The 21,281-nt window shown below is 33.2% G+C and overlaps 1 protein-coding gene across 2 annotated transcripts in view; it reads right to left on the minus strand.

Moving 5' to 3' along the window:
• Positions 1-21,281, minus strand: part of LOC111056612 (scavenger receptor class B member 1) — an 83,300-nt gene that overhangs the window by 10,538 nt on the left and 51,481 nt on the right. For both annotated transcript variants that reach the window (XM_022343998.2, XM_022343999.2), the window contains exons 2-5: positions 17,032-17,123; positions 8,342-8,505; positions 7,505-7,646; positions 2,145-2,345 (exon numbers count right to left, since the gene is read on the minus strand). In XM_022343998.2, coding sequence (XP_022199690.1) covers positions 2,145-2,345; positions 7,505-7,646; positions 8,342-8,505; positions 17,032-17,123 — 599 coding nt within the window. The remainder of the gene's footprint in view (positions 1-2,144; positions 2,346-7,504; positions 7,647-8,341; positions 8,506-17,031; positions 17,124-21,281) is intronic.

Here is a 21,281-nt window from a genome sequence, read left to right on the forward strand (position 1 = left end):
CAAGGTGAGATCGAAAACTCAATGACCTTATACATTACAGCCAACATTGAAAGCCAGTTTATTCACAAAGATTGAGCCATCCAGCCATCCGACCGGTAACGGCAATGATTGTTGATTTGTGGGACTACGTTCTCAGTGAGGATCGGTGGAGGAAATACCGTGCCAAAATATATCCGACTATTTTAAATCAAGTCGCATTGAATTGCAAGCTAGCATTAACATATTTTTTCCACTTTGTGTTCGAAGTCTGAACCTTGCAGAAGAACAGGAAATGTTTCAAGTAAAGCGCAAGGCCCTGCAATATTTGGAAATAAAGTTGGAGCCACTAAATCAGTTTTTTATGTACGTGTATGATGGAAACTGGTTCCTGTCAGGTTCACTCAATAATGAGTAATTGAACATGCTTTTTACGTATATAATCGACAACAAAATAACGATGGATGTATGTCATAATTTTATAATTAACATATTAAATAAAAAGACTAAGAAATTGTCAAAAACCACAGATTTTATTGATAGTTATAAATATTTGGAAATATTTATCAGAGAGTTTACCAGAGATCGACAATGGTGTAACAACCGAAACCGGCCTTTCTAACTATCAATAAAATCTGTGATTTTTGACAATTTCCTAGTCTTTTTATTTAATATAAATAATTACCACAATAACAACTTCTCAACTACACAAAAAATAATTATCATATTATATTTGAGCAAAAATATTTACTGTAAGCCAACGAGGATAATACATGTTCAGATAATTGAATGATTAATCAACTTTACTGAGGCAAAAACCGATTGAAATTGAGCCTAAATGGCTATAGGCTTTTGTATAAAGAATGTTTATCAAATAAAATGCATGCATATTTACGGAAACGGTAGAATGAGGCTATAATATTTTAGAAACAATTTAATGACTTGAAAAATAAAGGCTGATTTGCTAATTTGAAGTTGTCAAAAAGTATGGATTAAATACATGACGCTATACAGTGAAAGTATTATTGATGAACGATCAGTGAACACCGGAACATTGTACTGAAAAATATGATTTTGAATTATGAAGAAGCTAAATTGACATTATTTGACACTGAATAACTGAACTAATTATAAATTGATGGTGGTATTTATTGATTTGGAAGTAGTCATATGGGTGAATTCACATAAATAATAAAATATATTATTAGTGATTTTCTTTCTTGTTCAGTGGCTCTGACGTCAATTAGGGGGAGGGGGCGTTTCTAGTAAGGTATATAGAAGATATCACACGATACATAGAAGGTATGTTCTTCTAAATATCATAATTTTCAGCCCTGTCATTAGTGAGTGCATGTATGGCATTTTTAACTAATTACTTCCACTGCTCAAAATATAGCTACAAGCATGCTCTGTACTGCAATAAGTTACTCAGCAGTGACTTCAAATCATAAGAGAGCACGAGCTCATGCTAAGGCCTCGTGACATTATATCTGCCAAACTATGTTGATAATTGACATGAGCTCACTTTCAAAACGTTTTCTGAACTAATGAGACGTTTATTTAACCTAACACTGGTTCATGTCATCACAATAATTCTTTTACAAGCTGTAATACAGAAAGATGATTCCTCAATGTCATCTCCTTCGGCCGTATTTGAAGCGTGGAACATTTGTTTGCTCCTTTCTCTGACGCTTATCAATCCTTATCAAGGAGTAGCATAGATAGAGATCAATTCATTACCCATAATTGATAGGCTTAAATAGATGTTGATGCAACAATAACAATGGTGTTGTCATTTTTATGCAACAAAAGTAACTGGGTTTCAAAATGTTTAGCCTATTTAGCTACTGTTTCATGAATGGATGTTGCAATCTATATCAACTCCCTGCCTCCCCAAGAAGTAGGCTACATAGTATAATTATGGAACTCTTGTGACGTTTATTAATCGTACGGTAGACTACATAGTATACTAGTGTTTGGGTTTTGAAATTGTTCAATAATATTGTAGGCTACATAGTATTCTGGTGTTTGGGTTTTGGAATTGTTCAATAATAATGGACGAATAATGTTCGTAATAATAACGTGAAGACAGTTCAAGCAATACAAACGGAATTTTTCTGTATGAATGTATATGTGAATGACATGAAAAGTATGGACAATCAACTTACCCTATCAATAAGACCCAGCTTATCGAAACTAATCCAGGAAGGTGCGAATTTGTTTCCAATGGTGAGAAGAGTAGTTCTATAGCCAAACATAAACTCCCAGGCAGTCATCTCAACCAGCGGTTCCCAGCTGCTCTGACGAATAAATGTGTTCACAAAAGTCCGCGTCAAGAATGCCGCATCTGACATCAGGTGTGTAAAACTCTGTAATAATCAAATAAACCATTTGAAATTCTACATTACACTTATGTCGTTTAGTGTTTCAATTTGAAATTTCTCTCCCAATTTTAAAGTTTATTTCAACCTATCAATTTTTTATGTGAATTACCGTTACGACTATTTGAACACTTTGAGTAAATTTTCAAAAATTCTCACCTCAGATACCGACATGCTGATCATTATCGATGAAATTTACACGTGCATCTATTGAATTAAATCAATCGTATTATTAAGGAAATTTGTAATATTCACAATAAAAGTAATGTTTAAACTTTCAGTTTACTGGAGATTGGTAATAATCATTATTGAGTATGGATGATTTAATATGGAGTATAGTCTATAGTTAGACTATTTTCAATTCGAATAGGCTACGCGTGGAGACGGCTTCACTTTATCTATTTATTTATTTAGATCTCTGATAAATTTATTTGAATGTATCTATTTACAAATAATGTCAAGGATTATCCAGTTCAATTCGTGCATAATTTCGGAGTATCATCAAGACTTAATCCATCAAAAATGATGTGTTAATTCATGTTACTGATGCACATATTTCATGACATATCGTAAATTTAACGAGATTCGAGATAACGAGATTCTAGAAAAAAGCCTATATGATTTTTGTATAATCACTTTCATCCATTTATACATAGAGCAAGCTCAGGATAAAGGAATTATAGTTTCACTGTAGTTTGTAGATGCGTGAAATACGTTATTTCATGGAGAACAACTGATTTTCTTCTGTTGAACTTTTCTTGATTATTATAACGCAATTTGGCATTTCGACTTAGTGGCTCAACCCTGTTACACAAGACTTTGGAATAACTGTAATTGAAATCCGCCTCTCAACAGAAACTCTTCATTTTCGACTCAATCTCTTTCGTTTCTAACATTTTAAATTTCAGCATTTATGCATGGCAAAAAAACGTCCGTCGCGGATGAGGCTGTACGAAAAAGGCCAATAGTAAGGTCCAACATCCAAAATATCGAAGATCATCTGGTTGGAATGTGAGGTTGTCATGTGGAAAACAAGGAGCTGGAGCTTGGTCGAAATCTTCTTCAAAGACGGAGAGAGAAAGAGATGGAAGTGAAAGATAGAGAGTGAATGAGGGAGAAATTACTAGTTGAATCAATTAATTTTCTATCAATTGCTTGTTTTGCATCTCTGTTCTTCCAATCTACTTTCTCATCTATATTTTGTAATATTTTTTCAACTCAACACCTCTATACTACTTCTGAACTTCTGAAGTGAATTCCTATGGGCTAATACATTTCATTGCATTGACAGCATTCCTATTTTATAGAGTCGAAGTATCGTGTTACCTGGCTGAGTAAGGTCTGGTGTCAGGTCTGATCAATTTCAGGGCCTCTGACATTAACTAACTACTTTTTGTAGGCAGCCGGGACCGACAAACCACGTGTACATCCGAAACACGAGAGTAGCCCGAGAAAAATATATTGCAATAGATAGCAGTAGTTACTGAGTAATGAAGTCTACAATCAGAAATAAATATATTAGAGATAACTATATAATATGTTATACCTCTTCTCACTGCCATAATATACATTTTCGCCAACAAATTTCTTAGCTACCCCAAATTTCTCCTGATTGGTCAACAATACAACAATAATAGAGACTTCTTTCCGAAGTCTGCCGCTGGATGTCACTAATAACTATTGAATGAAAACGACTCAAGATCCACTGATATATTAAAACAATTTTGAGATACGGTACTAGTTTCAATTGTTACATCATTATCACTATAGTGAATTAGAATCTTGAACATCGAACAGCATAATACATTGTGGGAGAAGCTCTAAGATTGGCTTTGACAGTTTCGACACTGGCCTACAGTTTTCCAAATACTGTCATAAGAACCGATGACTGTTGAGGAAGGTCAAATTCGAAAGTATAAAAAGAATAAGATTCAAATGATCCATATTATGAGGCTACCAAATTATACTAATTATTGAATTTGATCATGGCTCAACGGTCAACGTTGCCTTATGCCCATTTTTGGAAAACTGTAGGCGTGTCTTGTCTCGGCCAATGACAGAGCTCAACATTGCTTGGTCAACAGCTGACTGCCAATCGTAGGACTTCATCCAAAAGTTATATTCTGCTGCTGCTGACGTTGACCGTTGAGCCAAGGTCAAATTCAAAAGTATAATATTAGTAGCTTCATAATATGGATCAGTTTCAATCATACTTTCGAATTTGACCTTAACTCAATAGTCAATGGTTTCAATGACAATATTTGGAAAATTGTAGGCCAGTGACAAAAATGTGGAAGCCAATCGTAGGGCTTCTCCCACACCATACACTCTGCTGCTCAATGTTTAAGCTTTCAATTAACGAGAGTGATTATGATGTAACAACCGAGACTAGTATTATCAAAATTCTACAAATTATCAAAATTGTTCAAATGAATCAGTGGCTTTGACAATCTCAAGTCGTTTTCATTCAATATAGATACCAACCACATAACCTTCACAACAACACAGAAATTTTCAATAGAAAATGGGTGATATCAGATACAATTATGCAACGTTTAGCCGTATCTTTTCTTCATGCGTTTAAAGTGATATAGATTCATTCCTAAATGCATTATTCCAAACAAATTACTAGATATAGTGAGTCTTGTACATGATTTTGGGATATTATCAAACATATTTGAAGTTCTTAACTTTAGCAAACCCTATGAATTCAATTTGAGATGACCTGATAGTTCTCGATAGAGGTTAGAAAAACGTAGATCTCGCGTGCGTGTAGGTTTTGATAGTTTTGGTTACCTTCTCTTGCCCTTAGCTAGATATACAGACCGGATTCAAACACTACTGGTTGACTTTCATGGAAAATCTAGTGAAACAGATTGAAAATATTGTTATGTTGAACCCTTCTACTGTAATAATAAATCTGAATCACGTTGAAATCAAGGCGAATTTATTCTTCCTGAATTTAATCCTTGAGTATATTTGAAATCAACTTTTCAACACCAATTACTTCATTAACCACGCTCGAGTTGAACTGACCCATAGAAGAATTGTTCCATTCTAAGGGAAGTATGATCTACATAAATCTGAAGGCAGAACAAGAGAAGTGCGTCTAAGGAAAGATGAAAATGAATTTCATCCACTGCAAAACCAGGAAAGAGTCTGATTTCCGAAGCATATTAATTTGAGGAAGGAAGCTGTTTGGAGCTAGCAATCACAAACTATGATACTCATTACAGACTATTCCTATGCGAAATAATCTGTTACTTGATGGGAGCCTAATTGAAACTAGATTGCCAGCGACTAGTTACTTTAATACCATTGATAATTAGCTTTTGGTTCATTTAGAAACGGTAAATTGTTTTGAATAGATACGTTTAAAATTTTGGCGAGGTTATTGAAGCAGAAAAACTCAACTATGACCTGTTATCAATTATAATGCTCAGTGTTAGTAGATGACCTTCCTGACGAAGGACTTGCTACTGAATTGACAGAAATATAAAAACAGAGATTCGGTGGCTAAAATGCGTCGTGGAAGCGGTTGCGATAGTTTTTGATTTTATTAAGCAAGTAATATTTATTTCAAATATTTCTTCTGGCCTCAAACTAATAGAGTGACTCCTTCATCGTAATATGTTCGTAATTTAATTTTTAGAGCTTCTGTACGATAAACATTATTTTTTTAAGCAAACGTATAGTTGAAACGTATATTTGAAAACCAATCAGTGGCCTTCGAGACTTTGCTAAATGTGATTTTGATAAGTCTTCATCGTTGAAAACATTTGATTTTTATAATCATAAGTATTTTTGCTAATGTAAGTTTGCTAATTTAATTCTTTTTAATATGCATTAGTTATTTTAATAATCCAGTTACAGTATTTTAAAAATATTTAATACTTTAATAAGTAGCATTTGAATTTTATTCAAATTTCAAGTAGGCCTATTATTTTTCGATTCCCAATAGAAAACTTCACTGGCTCCGGCGCTGACTTTGGAGGGGGGGACAAGCAACTTCATTCAAACAAATATTCAAAACACTTGTCCTATAGTTATTGGCTAGCCTCAGGTGATTATTTATCAGTTGAGAATGGAAACGTTTCTGATAAAAACTAATTAAAAGTGAACGCAGTGTGAGTTCTAATGCCAACGATAATTAGTGTGTGTTGGATCCAAAGGTACCTCCAACCTCTTCGTCTTCTGTTCTGTCATATACAATATAGTGATAATACAGACAAAAAAGGCTAACAGATATGTATGACAGGGAAAATTTATCTGTGCGGTGACGTATTCACCAATGGTTTTTCAAATTTTGGAGAATTTTGATTAAGGAAAAATTCGAAGCAAATAATTCAGAGTTTGCAGCTTTGCATCAGGGCCAAATTTAAGGAATAGGCTTCGTATTTATTGCATATAGAAGAAAATTAGAGAACTCTTAATTCTCATTGATTTCCTCTTTGATTCATTTAGACCTCATCTCAAGTTTTATGGAAGTTTTATCTATAAGCTAACCGATGCATGTTTCTAAACTCTGAGGTTTTGAAACTTAAACTATGGGGTGAACCATCAAGTCATGTATGAGTTCCATATTTGATTGTAGAAAGAGCTCGTGATTCCATTATTTGTAGTATCAGTAGCATAATTGTTTGCTGTAATTGTGAGCTATTAGATTATGTATTATTTTTAACAAAAATAAATTATTTGATTATTCAGAGCTCTGTTATTTTCACTTCCCAAATCAATCTCTTTGATATGACCGAAATCGATGCAAACCTTAAGTTGTAGACTTTATTACTACGGGAATTCACATCAAATCAGAATCCAAATATTTTAGTAGCATTCGACTGATTAGTCTCTCCAGTTATGTGCTTGAGGTGAATAGTTATACAAAACTAGAGAGACTCTGGAATGCCTATTCTATATTATTTCATTTCCAGTGCATCAGTCATTGAAAAGGCATAAGTATTCTTCTATTTTGTTCTAGAATGTGAGATCGCACAAACAAATCTTGAAAAGTGCTTCCATAATATCTTCAACGAGTACTGTTTGTGGTCAGAGACTGGCAGAACAGAGATAGAGTGCGAGAGAAAGTGAGTGAGAGGCTGTGTGAGAGTGAGAAGAGAGGAGAGTGAGTGAGAGAAGGGACTACTGACCAGCAGAGCGATGTTGGGAAGTACAAGGATGTCTTGTTCTGTTCCATTACTCATCTCAGGAACCCACACTAGAGGATGCAAGGGAACTGCTGTCATAGTCCCATTGGCGTTGAATGTAACGTTACCATGCCGCATATTCTCCCTGTCAAAAATGTAAAAACTTTATTAAAACTGAGATTTATAGCTATTTAAAGATACTTGTTTATAGTTCAAAACCGGTTCAACTGCACTACAAAATAAAATCTTTATTGGAATCCAGAATAGTTGTCGACATAGTTCCAAAGACCTATAGTTCATAGAACTAATGGAATCTACTATCTGGAAATATTGGAATCGTGTTTTATTATCAGAAAAAGTATTATTTCAATTGATCAGCCAATTAATAATTGATACGTAGAATGTGGTAATGTGGTAATTGAATCGAGCTATATTAATCCAGATACAATATTGTATCTGGACCAATAAATAAAAAAGTGTAATAATCTAAGACAAATTATGGGAATTTGTAAAAGTGTGTTTGTTAATTTGGTTCTCATAAAAATGTATCTAATAGTCTTAGATTAAATGAATCAATAAATAAGGTGTTTCAATAAATCAAGCATTCAAGCATTACGCTATTAAATAGCAAAGGTTGCCAAAACACCAAGGTAAAACTTGTATTCATATAGAGCCAAGGTGCCAAGTCAGAGCTTCAAGAGATAGATCAAATGCTACAATATCGGAAGTTTCATTGTTAACTAGATTTTCATTGACATTTTAATCATAGCAATTCATTTATTTTTCTATTCATATTGAAATTCATTAACATTAATTTACTTCAAGCTATTTTCGAGTTACCTGTAAACGTAGGGTCCAACCTCTTCAAATTTGAGAATGTCGTCTTCCCCTCTGAGAAATGCATCTTTATTTGTTACATTGAACAAATAAACCTTGAGGTGAAGTACAACTGGAGGGTCCCTCCACATAAGGAACGTCTCTGAGCCTTCAGTGAATTTCACTTTCTGAAAAAATATTGAATCCTTTAAACTTCTATGTATTTCAAAATTTTATTCAATAAAAGATAAGAATATTGTAATCGAAACATCAACGCTTGTATAATATCAAGATGTATGATATTTATTCTCATGATTCAGATAATTTAAATCTGAATAAGTTTGGGTGAATATTTTAATAATTTGATTATCAGATTTTTCAAATTCCTCCAAATACACTTCTCCTAATTAGAAGCTAGACATGCAAAACTAATTTGAATCCTTTGAACTCCAGCGTTATTGAATGAACTGGAAAAACGTGGAAAATTGTTGGAATTTGTTGATTTTCGATGGTCATTCTCAAAACGGCTTTCATGAATTCTCCTTGGTACTTTGATCAATTGTGAGCTTTGGAGGAAACTCCCAATATATTCAAAAACGAGATTTTTCCTCAATCCTTAGCTCAAGCTATGATTAGAATTTTATCCCTTAATAAGTTACCCTTGAAAAATTGTGAGAGGACATAAAAACTAATAGTCAAACAAACTTCGATTATTGTGTAAATTTTCAAATTTTCCCCTATTCTATTGTAACAAACGTAAATAAATAACTCTATTCCAATCTAATCTAATCTATTCACTCTTCCGAGCCTGTGTACAAAACTGATGCTTTTCTCTATATTATTTGTTCACGAAAACCCATTAATAATTACAAAAAAATTATGGAAATTGGGAAAAATAGAAGACAAATATAAGAACTCTGGTGAATGAACACTTATAGGGCGTAACTGAAATCGAAAATCCTTTTCTTTCCACGCTCCCACAAGACTTATTGCACTTGCTCACCAAAATTGAAAAAATTTAACTGAGATTTTCTAAAAATCCTTGTGAATGAGCAAAAGAGGTCGATTTAGAGCGCATCTATGAGGAAATGTTTGAATCCGTTCTAGGGATTCAAATATAGGGGTTCAATATGCATGCCAAGATTTAAATGTTTCTAAATCGGTAGATTTTTAGATCTGCTAATGATTGAATTATTCACTTCATTTCGCTATTATACTGTATAGTTCATTTGAGCAAACTCCTTATTGCTTGTAAATGTTGATGTAATCGATCCTACGATCTTTCAAGTACAATATTAATAGACAGCATAAAGACTCGTCTGAAGAAAGGTACAATAAAATATTCCCTGCTAAAAATAAGTAATGCAAAAATTTTAGATTGGCAATAATTATGATCTATTTTAATTGAACCGGCTTATTACTTTATCATAAACATTGTACTCGCCATCTTATTAATATTCATATTATTCAATTGATCATATCAATCACTATTGAAATATCCATTGGGGAATATTTGTACCTACAACGGGTAAATTGGATAATAACTTATTTTCAATGTATGCAAAAACAACTTTGTCAAGAATCTCGTCAATGAGTTGATTTGCATCTATTTATCGGTTAAGCAAGTAGCGCAACAACTTTAGTTCATTCATTCAGTTGCCTGTAACGTATTGGAGTTATTGAAGATTCAAAAATAATTATTGGGCTATCCTCTTTGTGAAAAGAGCTCGCAAGAAAAAAATGGTCCGCCTACACTGATTATAACAAAAGACCACACGATACAATTCATTGAAGAAAAATATCAAGGATATTATTGCAGTAATGGAGTTTTCACAAGTGATTTGATTAGACCAGATTAGAGCCTTATAATGTGTTGATATGAGATTAGATTGAACTGAGCTAGACTTGAGCTCAATATTATTAATAATGTATTGAGACGGGACCAATATCAAGAAACTGGAGTTTCTTAATTAATCAATAAATTATTAAATGAACACGAACAGGAATCCATGTATTAGGAAAACCTATTGTGTTATTTTTACAAGATGCTATAGTTTATAACATGCAGTTTCAGTTTCTACAAGTTTATTCTGTATAAAATTTCGCCATTATAAACATTACCCGTCTCATTTCCAAATAGACCTATTCATTCATCTCTCGGAAATAAATAACATAGTAAATATTTATCAATATCAGTATAAAATTATCATAACTATTCATAAGTAAATTACTTTATATCTACAGGCGTAACTGACAAAAAAATCATTTCATTTCCGAAACGTTAAAAGACTCAACAGTTATTAACGAAAATAGTTATTAGACTACGAAGTGTCTGGTTTTTTCCTGTGAGGTTATTGGGTTTTAATGTTTCACTAGCTGTAAATACTCGTTTTCTTCCACTTATGACATTCGATATTCCTCCAGGTAACTACTTTGACACCTCTTATCCATTCTTTTCAGTCACGCCGCTCCATTAGACTTTTAATTGGAATTATTTCCTTAATGATCTTTCTCATGCAATACTCTAGTATCAATGAAACACAAGTACCTTAATATTATATCTATATTCTTACTTCAAATCTTCAATAACTTTTGCTATCTTAAAGCGATTTAGAATAGGATATAATTATGCCAAGGTTTTTTGAAAATCACAATTTCCGAATGTTCAAAGAACTGAACTTATGAAACTAAAGTTTCTTTTTCTTCTTTTTCTCCTCCTCCTTCTTCTTCTTCTTCTTCTTCTTCTTCTTCACCTCCTCCTTCTCCTTCTCCTTCTTCTTCTCTTTCTCCTTCTCCTTCTCCGACTCTTTCTCCTTCTCCTTCTCTTTCTCCTTTTCTTTCTTCTTCTCATTCCCTTTCTCCTTCTTCTTCTTCTATAACATTTTATAATTCTATATCATTTTAGTAGTTTCCGTGGATTTAGTCAAGAACTTCCAGCTACAATCAATTCAATTTAATTTCACAAAAGACATAATGTATAGTTATAAAAGTAAATAAAGGGAATGTATTCCCCCAATTGGAATATCGGCAAGCGGCTCTAATAGCATTTTAAGCAATTAGCTAATGACCTTATTGTCTGTAAATTGACCGTATTGATCGTCAAGTTGAAAATCTTTAAAGTAAAAGTTTGTTCACTCAAATACATTGAAAATAAAATGATAACATTCGTATTGGGAACCTTTTAGACTCATTATACTAAAGGATATAAACCCGAACTTTGGCTATCTCCATTCAATCACTCGTCAATCTTCAATCTTCAATATGAACAATTTTCAATTCCTTATTCGTATACAACCCAATTTTCTCTAGCGATTCTATCAGCTTCCTGATGAGAGAATAAGGTGGAAGGCAACAAGTTATACCTGTAACTTAATGCAATATACGTCAAAGAATTATTATTTCAATTTCCCTATGATGCGCAATTGAGTAATTTGGGTTGAAACAATATTACCAACAATACTACCACACGATCACGTCTGACAATCACAAAAACATCAATAATCTATTTTGAAAATCTATTTTTCTCTGAAAATAGTCATTGATAAGGCAGAAAAATCTATTGAATATATTAATATTTATAACTCCTCAAGGTTGATTAGTATATTCGCATGTTTCATTCACTCTTCCAGTCACGTGTCATAGAATAGAACATGACTTACTGCCCCTGCTACAGAATAATTCTAACAATATGGGTCTGATTATATTACGCGTGGACTTACCAGTTCCTCAATATATTTAGGAACGCATTCCTGAGAAAATAATAATATTCAAATTTCTATAGGTTATTCGCGGACTACACCTACATTCTGTCTGTAAAATTGAATCCAGTTGTCCACCTGATTATTTGATATACGATATGGAGGCGTATAAGATTAATAGACAGAATCTTTTGAAAATTATTGCGATCACCGTACCTTGCTTTGTAATAATTATCAATTATCTTCTAATCTATATAGAAGAGTTGTTCTTAGAAAGACATTAATTTTCACTCAGTTCTCTCGGTATTTATAAAAACAATCTCATTATAAAAACAATCAAACTAACAGCAAACTTATCAACGTTGAAAAATCTGTATTTTGTAGAACATTTTCAGTTTTGTGGAATCACAGTTAAATCGATCGTCACCAGTATTTGTGCCACCTATTGGAAAATTCAAGTATCAGATAATATATATTTCAAACTGTCGCACCAACCAATCAGGAGAGAGAAGGCGGAGTTGGAAATATTACCCATTATTTGCTCCCATCTACAGGCAGAATTCCAAGTAAGATTGCAAACAGTTTTCCAATCAGGAAAGTGTTATTCTGATCTTCTCAAGTATTTCAATGATAAATTATTCAATCAATGCTTATATTGGTCCAGAAACCACAAAAACATTTTATTCAATATAATAAAAAGAGAATTGGCTTATACACGTACGGTATAGGAAATTCACGAACGACGCATCATCATGTCTGAACTACTCAACTTATTAACTTGAAATTTTACATATAGATTCTTAATTAACCGAGGATGGTTATAGGTTGAGTTTCAATTCTTCAAGAATTCATTACGTCAAGTTGTCAGTTTGTCAAGTTTAAAATAAACTTTTGCGGAGCACGGGTTACCTGCTAGTCTATAATATATAATAAAGGAAAGAGTTGGCTTATACACGTACGAGATAGGAAATTCCCGAATGACGCATCATCACGTCTGAGCTACTGAACTGATCAACTTGAAATTTTGTATATAGATTATTGATTTACCGCAGACGGTTATAGGCTTATTTTAAATTCTTCAAGTTTTCGGTAGGTCAAGTTTTCAGATTGTTAAGTTTATAATTAGGCCCTTGCGGAGCACGGGTTACCTGCTGGTTCATAATAAAATTCAACTTCCGAGAGTATCTAGAGAATATAGAATGTAATGTGAGTTTGAATTGTAATGGGGAAATGAGGGTGTAGAATTATAGCATGTATGAAAAGTCTCTCTCACTTGCATAAATGGTATTATTGTGTCAACATTCACTAGTCTCTATGAATTTATCGGACAATTTTAAATCAAGTCTTGCAGCCTCTAAGAGATTATTGATATGTACTCAAAATATGATGATAGAAGAGGGAAAGAAAAGGTAACTGAATAACTCATGGGAAATTTATATTTTTTCCTAATAGCTGGTTTTTCTAACGATGAATCTTGTGATTTTCTTCAACTCGTGGAATATTGTGGGGTCACATGCTAAAAGACATTCTATATAGTACATATTTTATAGTTTTTATGTATTATGAGAAGGTGTGGCACAACGCAGAACGTAGGGCATACTGGGGAATATATTTTATCCATTTAGGCGTGGACGCTATTTGACCATGACAATTGCAATGGGAAAATTTAAGCCTCTTATTTATTGAGCGGAAATACTAAGTTACTCTTAATTCTATTGTTGAATGAAAATCAGTAGGGTTGAAATGGAATCTCATGAATTATTTATGAGTTAACAGAGACTGAGTTTTCTTGTAGCTAGCTTTGCTATTGGTTGTTGAGGTTTTTGACAAGGATTCAATAGTTTATTTTCTCTTTGGCCTTCTTATTATGCTCAGATATGTCTTTCATTAACTTCTATTCAGACTATATGATATTTGCAGCATTTCATTTCATAAATTGGTAACGTTTTTGAGCATTTACAAATTCAAGCTTCCAGTAAAAGAAGTGAAGGGAATTACATTATTGGATTCAAAAACCTCAAATTTGCCTTCAACCTTTGTGCTCTGCTCTAATCGGAGTGTATGAGACTCCATATACAGCTGATGAAAGGCGCAAAACGAACTGGCCAAGCATACAACGATGGAACAAACACGTGCTAAGCTCGCGCTCTCAATCAACGCAAAATCAATTCGATCAGCCGATTGATGAAATTGTTTTAAGCTCTCCAATGATCACAACTTATTTTAGAATATCATGTGTCAATTATCTCAGTTCCATATGGAGTTCACCTTACCATAAGCTTACTTAATAGGATCCTTTTTCATCCTCTGAAATCCTTAGAGGCAAAATATCTCAAAATCCGTTCTTATGCGCTCATTGCGCATCTAGCATGTTTGAAGAATATTTGTGCAAAGTTTTAAGTCTGTAGGCCAATTAGTTTGAGCTGTAGTGTGATTTTACATCATTTTTTTCGAAAAGTGCCCTCTCCTGAACCCCCCTGTGCTCCTGATTGGAATTTCTCTGCAAAGATCTGATTTTTTTCGTACCTGAACGAATAAGTTCCTCATGACTTTGCTGTGCAATGAACGGTTAAAAAGTGAACATTTTGGGGGACCCAGGTCCCTCAGGGGGGGGGATTTCTGAAAATCCTTTCGTGGTGGATGTTTTGTGGCTACAATAAACAATAGTGTGAAATTTCAAGTTTTTAGGCTTAGTAGTTTGGGCTGTGGTGTGATTTCAGTTTGTCGGGGCTCAGCCTTTTAGATATAGGTAGATGAAGAAGAAGAAGAAGAAGAGGAAGAAGAAGAAGAAGAAGAAAAAGAAGAAGAAAAAGAAGAAGAAAAAGAAGAAGAAAAAGAAAAAGATGAAGAAGAAGAAGAAGAAGAAAAAGAAGAAAAAGAAGAAGAAGAAGAAAAAAAAGAAGAAGAAGATAGATTATTATGTTGCTTTGGCCTGTGATCTGTATAAAATGTCCTGTAACAACAAACTAAAGGTGCGTCCACACATGCCGAACCGAACCTCTAACCGCGCAGCAAACCGTGCATTCCTCCGAACATCTTGCCTTTCAACGAACATGAGCATATGTTTCATAATGTTAAAAATCAGCTGTTAATCATTCGCCGTGCCGCTTGCCTCTGTTCTAACTGCTCGCCTCACCTCACTCCGAACGCTGAACTTTCCAGCCAATCAGAGCCCTCGATTACAATTCGCCGTGCAGCTCGCTCCACAATATTTTGACTATCCATCACAAGTGGAAAACATGCGAACATGAATACAGAAGTATGGGCAATTTTTTATTTGATTAAATTCATGTTTTGAAGAATTCATTGTTACGAATGATAAATTGATAGGAGCTTATCATTTTTTTCTAATTCAAATGAAATAACTTCTGAAAAAAATAATGATTGGATAAATACCAATATTGAATTATTGTTGACCAAGAACTCAGTTCATCGACAATTCATTCAACTAATTCTGTATTGATAAAATTATAATCATTTTCTCTATTGATAATGAATTTCATCAACTAATCATCAACTAACTGAAAATAGTACTTCAATTTCCAAGAATTTATTAATAGAATTATATAAATCTGAAGTGTAGGTCATATCTAAATTCACAAAGAGTTCGATTCTTGTTGGCAAGATAGATGTTATTCAATGCAGAAATCATTGTTATTTTACTAAAACATAGGATAAAATGAATAGTTCTCTTTCAGGGGGAGTTTTGACAACCCACAAAACTCATTTTTCATTTGAAGAAATAATATCAAAAAGGTGCATAGGACCTTACTTTTTTGTTCAGCTTGCCAAAATACCCCTCATTTCAATTTTAAAATTTTCGACTGACTGTACAGTGAGTCAATCATTCTATCAAGGCTTGAATAATTTTGAAATTTTAATTAAATAAAAATGGTAGAGAATAATTATCATGTAGATATCAACACCTTTATTTAAAGACATATTAACTGCATGCGTTTCCATATTGCCGATACAGCATTGATAAAACTGTAGACGTTTATTTAGCAGTCTCAAAAAACTGTTCTAGCTGAAAAATTAATCATACATGCCACGTGTAGGCTTATACATTTGCATCAGGAAAACGAAGTTCAAAACTATGGTTTTCCTAAATATATGTTTTTGAGATAATTTCAGATGCAGCTGTTTCACATTCACCATTATAAATTATACAGAGTTTGTGAAAATAAAAATATTTATTGATTACCAAAACAGTACTATTATTATATTAATGATAATAATTGATTATTAAAACAAAACTTTTATTATATCAATAATAATAATATTATTAAACATATTTATCAATTATCAGAACAATGTTATTGAGGTTAGGTAGAATCAGGTAGAAAGCAATAATAGAACAGATGTTCTTTTTTGAATTTCTATCATATTATTTTGTTATTTCCAATGATTACAACATATGTTAGAATATCACATGTCAATAAATAAATTGTCTCATTTCCATATGGCACTCACCTTACCATGTTCATAATTTACTTAATAGGATCCTTTTTCATCCTTTGAAACCCTTAGAGGCGAAATATCTCAAAATCCGTTCTTAGTGCGCGTCTAGCATGTTTGAAGAATATTTGTGCAAAGTTTCAAGTCTGTAGGACAATTATTTTGAGCTGTAGTAAGATTTTACATCAAAATTTTCGAAAAATGCCCTCTCCTTGACCCCTCTGTGCTCCTGATCGAAATTTTTCTGCATAGATCTAATTTTTTTTCGTAGCTGAACAAAAAAGTTCCTCATGACTTTGCTGTGCAATGAGCGGTTAAAAAGTACAAAATTTTTGGGGGGGGGGCAGCTCCCTCAGGGGGGCAAATTTCTGAAAATCCTTTCTTAGTGGATGTTTTCAGGCTACCATAAACAATCGTGCAAAATTTCAAGTTTTTAGGCTCAGTAGTTTGGGCTGTGGTGTGATTTCAGTCTGTCGGGGCTTAGCCTTTTATAAGTATAGAGATTTTCCTATTCTAGAATTTATTACTGAAATTATGGTGGTATTATTCGTAACTCACCATCTTGAAGAAAAAGTTGTATGGATCGAGTACAATCAGAAGGGTTCCAAACGTTAGAGCTGATAATCCAAACACCATGGTAAGGAATACCCCTAGAAAAAAAAGAAAATTGAGTCACAAAAATGGTATTTATTCAATTTTTAGAATGAACTATTACAATAATGAGTGAGTACAGCAAAACTCTTTCCAGTTATCACACAGAGTTCATTGAATTTGTATGGGATCACTGTATTTTTAGTATAAGCAGTAATTAAATACGGCAATAAAATATGATATTGATGTAATAAATTTCGCACGGTGATAGGCTACTATAAGATAAACAAAAGTTCGAATATAGTAATAATTGAATCATATTATTTAATGTGGTAATAGATTGAATAATAATGACTGTAATAGACATAACTACATCCCACAAACAGTAGGTTATTAGAATACAGCACTACACATAAATTCGTGCATAGGATGTATGAATGGGAAACTCTTTAGCGTAATTCGTCATGATAAGATATTTCTATTGTCCATTCAGAAATGTAAAATGGACAAATAGATTACTAAATACATTCATGAGATACTTTTTTCTCAATTAAGGAAACTTGAAGGCTTTGTGTTCAGAATTCCATATCAGAACAGGTCCATTTTATGTTTCTAGAAAATTCTTGAAGAATAAGAGCAGGTTATTTTTTATATGCCTATCCAAATTCGAAAAAGGCTGAGAAAGAAATTTCGTAACACTAAAAAGGGGAATTGAGAGGTGAGTTGAAGAACCTAGGCCTCGAATATTGAAAAACGGTAGATTGAAGGTTAACCAGTGTCTAGAACCGATAACGCTTATAGGCCTAGTAACCCCAACACCGAATTTGACATGCTATTCCAAAACAACAATCTATTTCATGACAGTTGATGTATCACACAGAAATTTAACGAAATTTATAAGATCACAGTACACTAACATTTGCATTTGGTTTATGGGGTAAAACCTATCTGAATGGGGGCATGGAACGGTCATTACGTTTATGTGTATGTCATTACGTTTTGGTTTTGTTATCGTGTAAAATTAAAATTCAAATGAACGTCATCTTGAGAACAAGTTATCTATCAATTGTGGATGAAATTCAATGTGATAGTTTAGACCAATTACTGTTATACAACCTTCATGATTATACAAACTTGAAACTTGATTTCAAATTTAGCCTTTCCGAATAATCATCTGGTTGAACTAGATTTGAAAGTCATTCTTTTGTTAATCATTTCAAGCACTGCAAGAAAAAAAATCAATATTTCCATGAATGAATGAATTTCGTAGATTTTGAGCAGAAATTGAAATGCAGTATCAAGGAATCGTATCCTGATTGAGCTTGCTGCTGCTGATGCCTTCATTTCTGCATGACTTGTCCGTGATATGAGTAATGAAGTGAGGTAGGCCAGATAGAGTGGATAACGTAACCGGTGCAGCGATAACAGATTGATGTATTAAATACCCAAAACCACTAGACTACACTAGAAAAACGATTAAGTCAAATTTCGAGACAATAAGAGAAGGTTTTAAGAGTAGAATTCCTATGCTAAAAATGAAATGTATGAGATACTCTTTTGAAGAGTAGAATTCCTATGCTAAAAGTGAGATGTACGAGATACTCTGAGACCTCTGCTTAGTGCTTTCTAAGGTAGTTTCATACGGTATCATTTAGTTTTGTTAGCCTAGATTCAAATTGTTCTGCCATTTTACAAGTCGCGAATGGCCACTAATGCCCAATTGTCAGTGTAAAAGATGATCGTTAAGTTACAATTGTATTGTAACAGGATATTGCATAATCTCACCAGGAAAAAGAAGAAGATAATGGGAGAGGAATAATGTTGTTACTGTAGATTTTCGATTAGTCGGTTGATTGGTCAGTAGGTTGAGTTATCAATGCTGCGATTTGTCGAAAATGTGGTAGGTAGTTACTTCCTTATTTGAGAAGTCCCGTAACACAGAGGAAAGTACTTGGTCGCTCCAATTTGTTATTATTCTTTACCTGGTCTCTCAAATCTCCTCTTTTATTATGTTGCACACTCTTTCTCTTCCATCGTACCCAACTCATTCCTAAACATATAAAGCTGAAGACACATTTTTGAACATTCACCGTTTAAGCTCATTCAAGCTTTGTAAAGCTCCGTGTATTGGAACTCAGAAGACAATCATCATAGTAACCTTCAATGGAATCCAGCGATAGCCGGAGGCATCTCATGGAAATGTCTGAACAGAATATAAACAAATTGCAAAAATAAATTGCTTACATATCTTTCTCTCTATTTTATCTTGTTTTTTTTCTCAAAAGATCTGTTTCTTTTTCGTCTTCTTACGTGCCGTCGTTGTTGTTTCTTTTTTGATGAGTTTTTTACCTGTCTACTGTGATAAGGAGACATCCTATTGCAGCGAAGGCTATAAAGGCTTGTTATATTGATAGTTAAATGTTGTGTATTGGAGTGAACATTTCAACTCAGTATCTCAGTATCCTTGTTCTATTGGAAAGCATCTTAGAGCAAAGATAGCAGTGATAAACAAAGATAGCATAGAGAGAAGATAGCATATTTACTATCTTTTCTCTACGATAACACTAAGAGCATGAATTTTGTATAGAGTTTTTGTGGGAGAACCATTCTTAGGGAAGGGATATTATCATGAAATTGTGCTATTTCGAATATTCAAATACGTTAAGATGCTATCATTCAATAATTATTACAAAAATAGAGATGGTTATCCAAAAAGATGGTAAGCCGAAAGAGATACTTTCAGAGCACGTTAAACGAGCCAAGTATCGAAAAACTTTTCATCTTTGTAGATACTACACCTCGAATTAATTGGTTATTCAATAGGAACTATTTTCAAAAAATAATTAATTTTTCATATTCTAGGGAGCTAGAAGGAGCACTTGGTCGATTTGAAATTACTTTTGAAATATGTAGCTTCCAAATTCGAACAGAGTCTTGCTAAATACCTTACATCCTCACGCTCATCTTCAATGTGTGGGGGATAATTTTTTATCATTTTACTGACGATACCATTAAATGCAATCATTGTTCCAATGCAATTTAATTCACTTATTTCACCCCGCATGCTACTATAGTATGTTTTATAAAATAATATGTTACTATTTATTAACAAAATAAAACTAGATATTGAGCAAGTTGAAGCTACGAAATGTTTGACTCTATAATATATATTGGGTTCACGTGCTCATTTTCAATCAATGCAACAAAATCGTTCAACGAAACTTACGAACAAAATTAAAGGACAGCATTTTTTGTAAATCAACTGAATAGATAAGTTTGAGGGCTTATTTTTCATTATTTCATCTGACTATCGGTCAGATCGACATCTGACCGATACTTCACTACACCGACTCCACTGTCACCTCAAAGTAGTTGAAGTGATTAGCTTCTATCATAGAAAAATGGAAATTACAGAGAATATAATTAATAAAATAAATATTACTAATAGAGAAAACTAACAGAGTATTTTTGAAAATGTATGAATTCAGGGCTACTTTCTTGTATTTATAAAATAGAATTATAGTACCCTTTAAAATTAATCAAATAATAAAACAAGAATACAAATTGTAACGTAACTACTTCGGTGATCACACCATCGTCAGGTTATAAAAATAAATGTTCAATAATAGAGTATAATATAGTATGATTTAATAGAGTATTATACCATTGCTATATTTGTAGTATGCGTCCTCTTTGCTTCTATACTCAATACTTCCTCAGTATGAACAAATAAATACTTCCCAGAGTATGCAACTGTTTTTGTTTCGTAAGCTTGCATACAAGTGCAGAAATGATACCTATGTAAGCAACTGTAAGTATATGCAAGTGTAACTGGAGGTGTACCACCTACCTAGGTGTCACACTGCACTGAACATGACTGTAGTTGAAATAAGTGGAGAAAGGTATAGCTGCATAATCAACGTATTGAGTGATTTCAAGGATAATGCAAATGTGGAGTAATCAATATTAGGAATCAGTTGTCTATAGTTGTCTAGTGCATGAAGATAGACTCTGATAGGATCTCTCTGTTATAGGTGCAAACCATTCATGTTGGTCTATCTATTGACATTTCATTAAGCTCAGAGCAAACGACCTACGATATAAAAAATATCTCCCAAATACTAACGCACCGTAGCCAGGTTTCTCTCAACATTTTCAGATTTTTAGCGTAGGATTTGAAATTCCATCTACGTGTTCAGTTGAGAACTTGGAGACCA

Source organism: Nilaparvata lugens, chromosome X (genome assembly GCF_014356525.2).
Source record: "Nilaparvata lugens isolate BPH chromosome X, ASM1435652v1, whole genome shotgun sequence".
Lineage (NCBI taxonomy): Eukaryota > Metazoa > Arthropoda > Insecta > Hemiptera > Delphacidae > Nilaparvata > Nilaparvata lugens.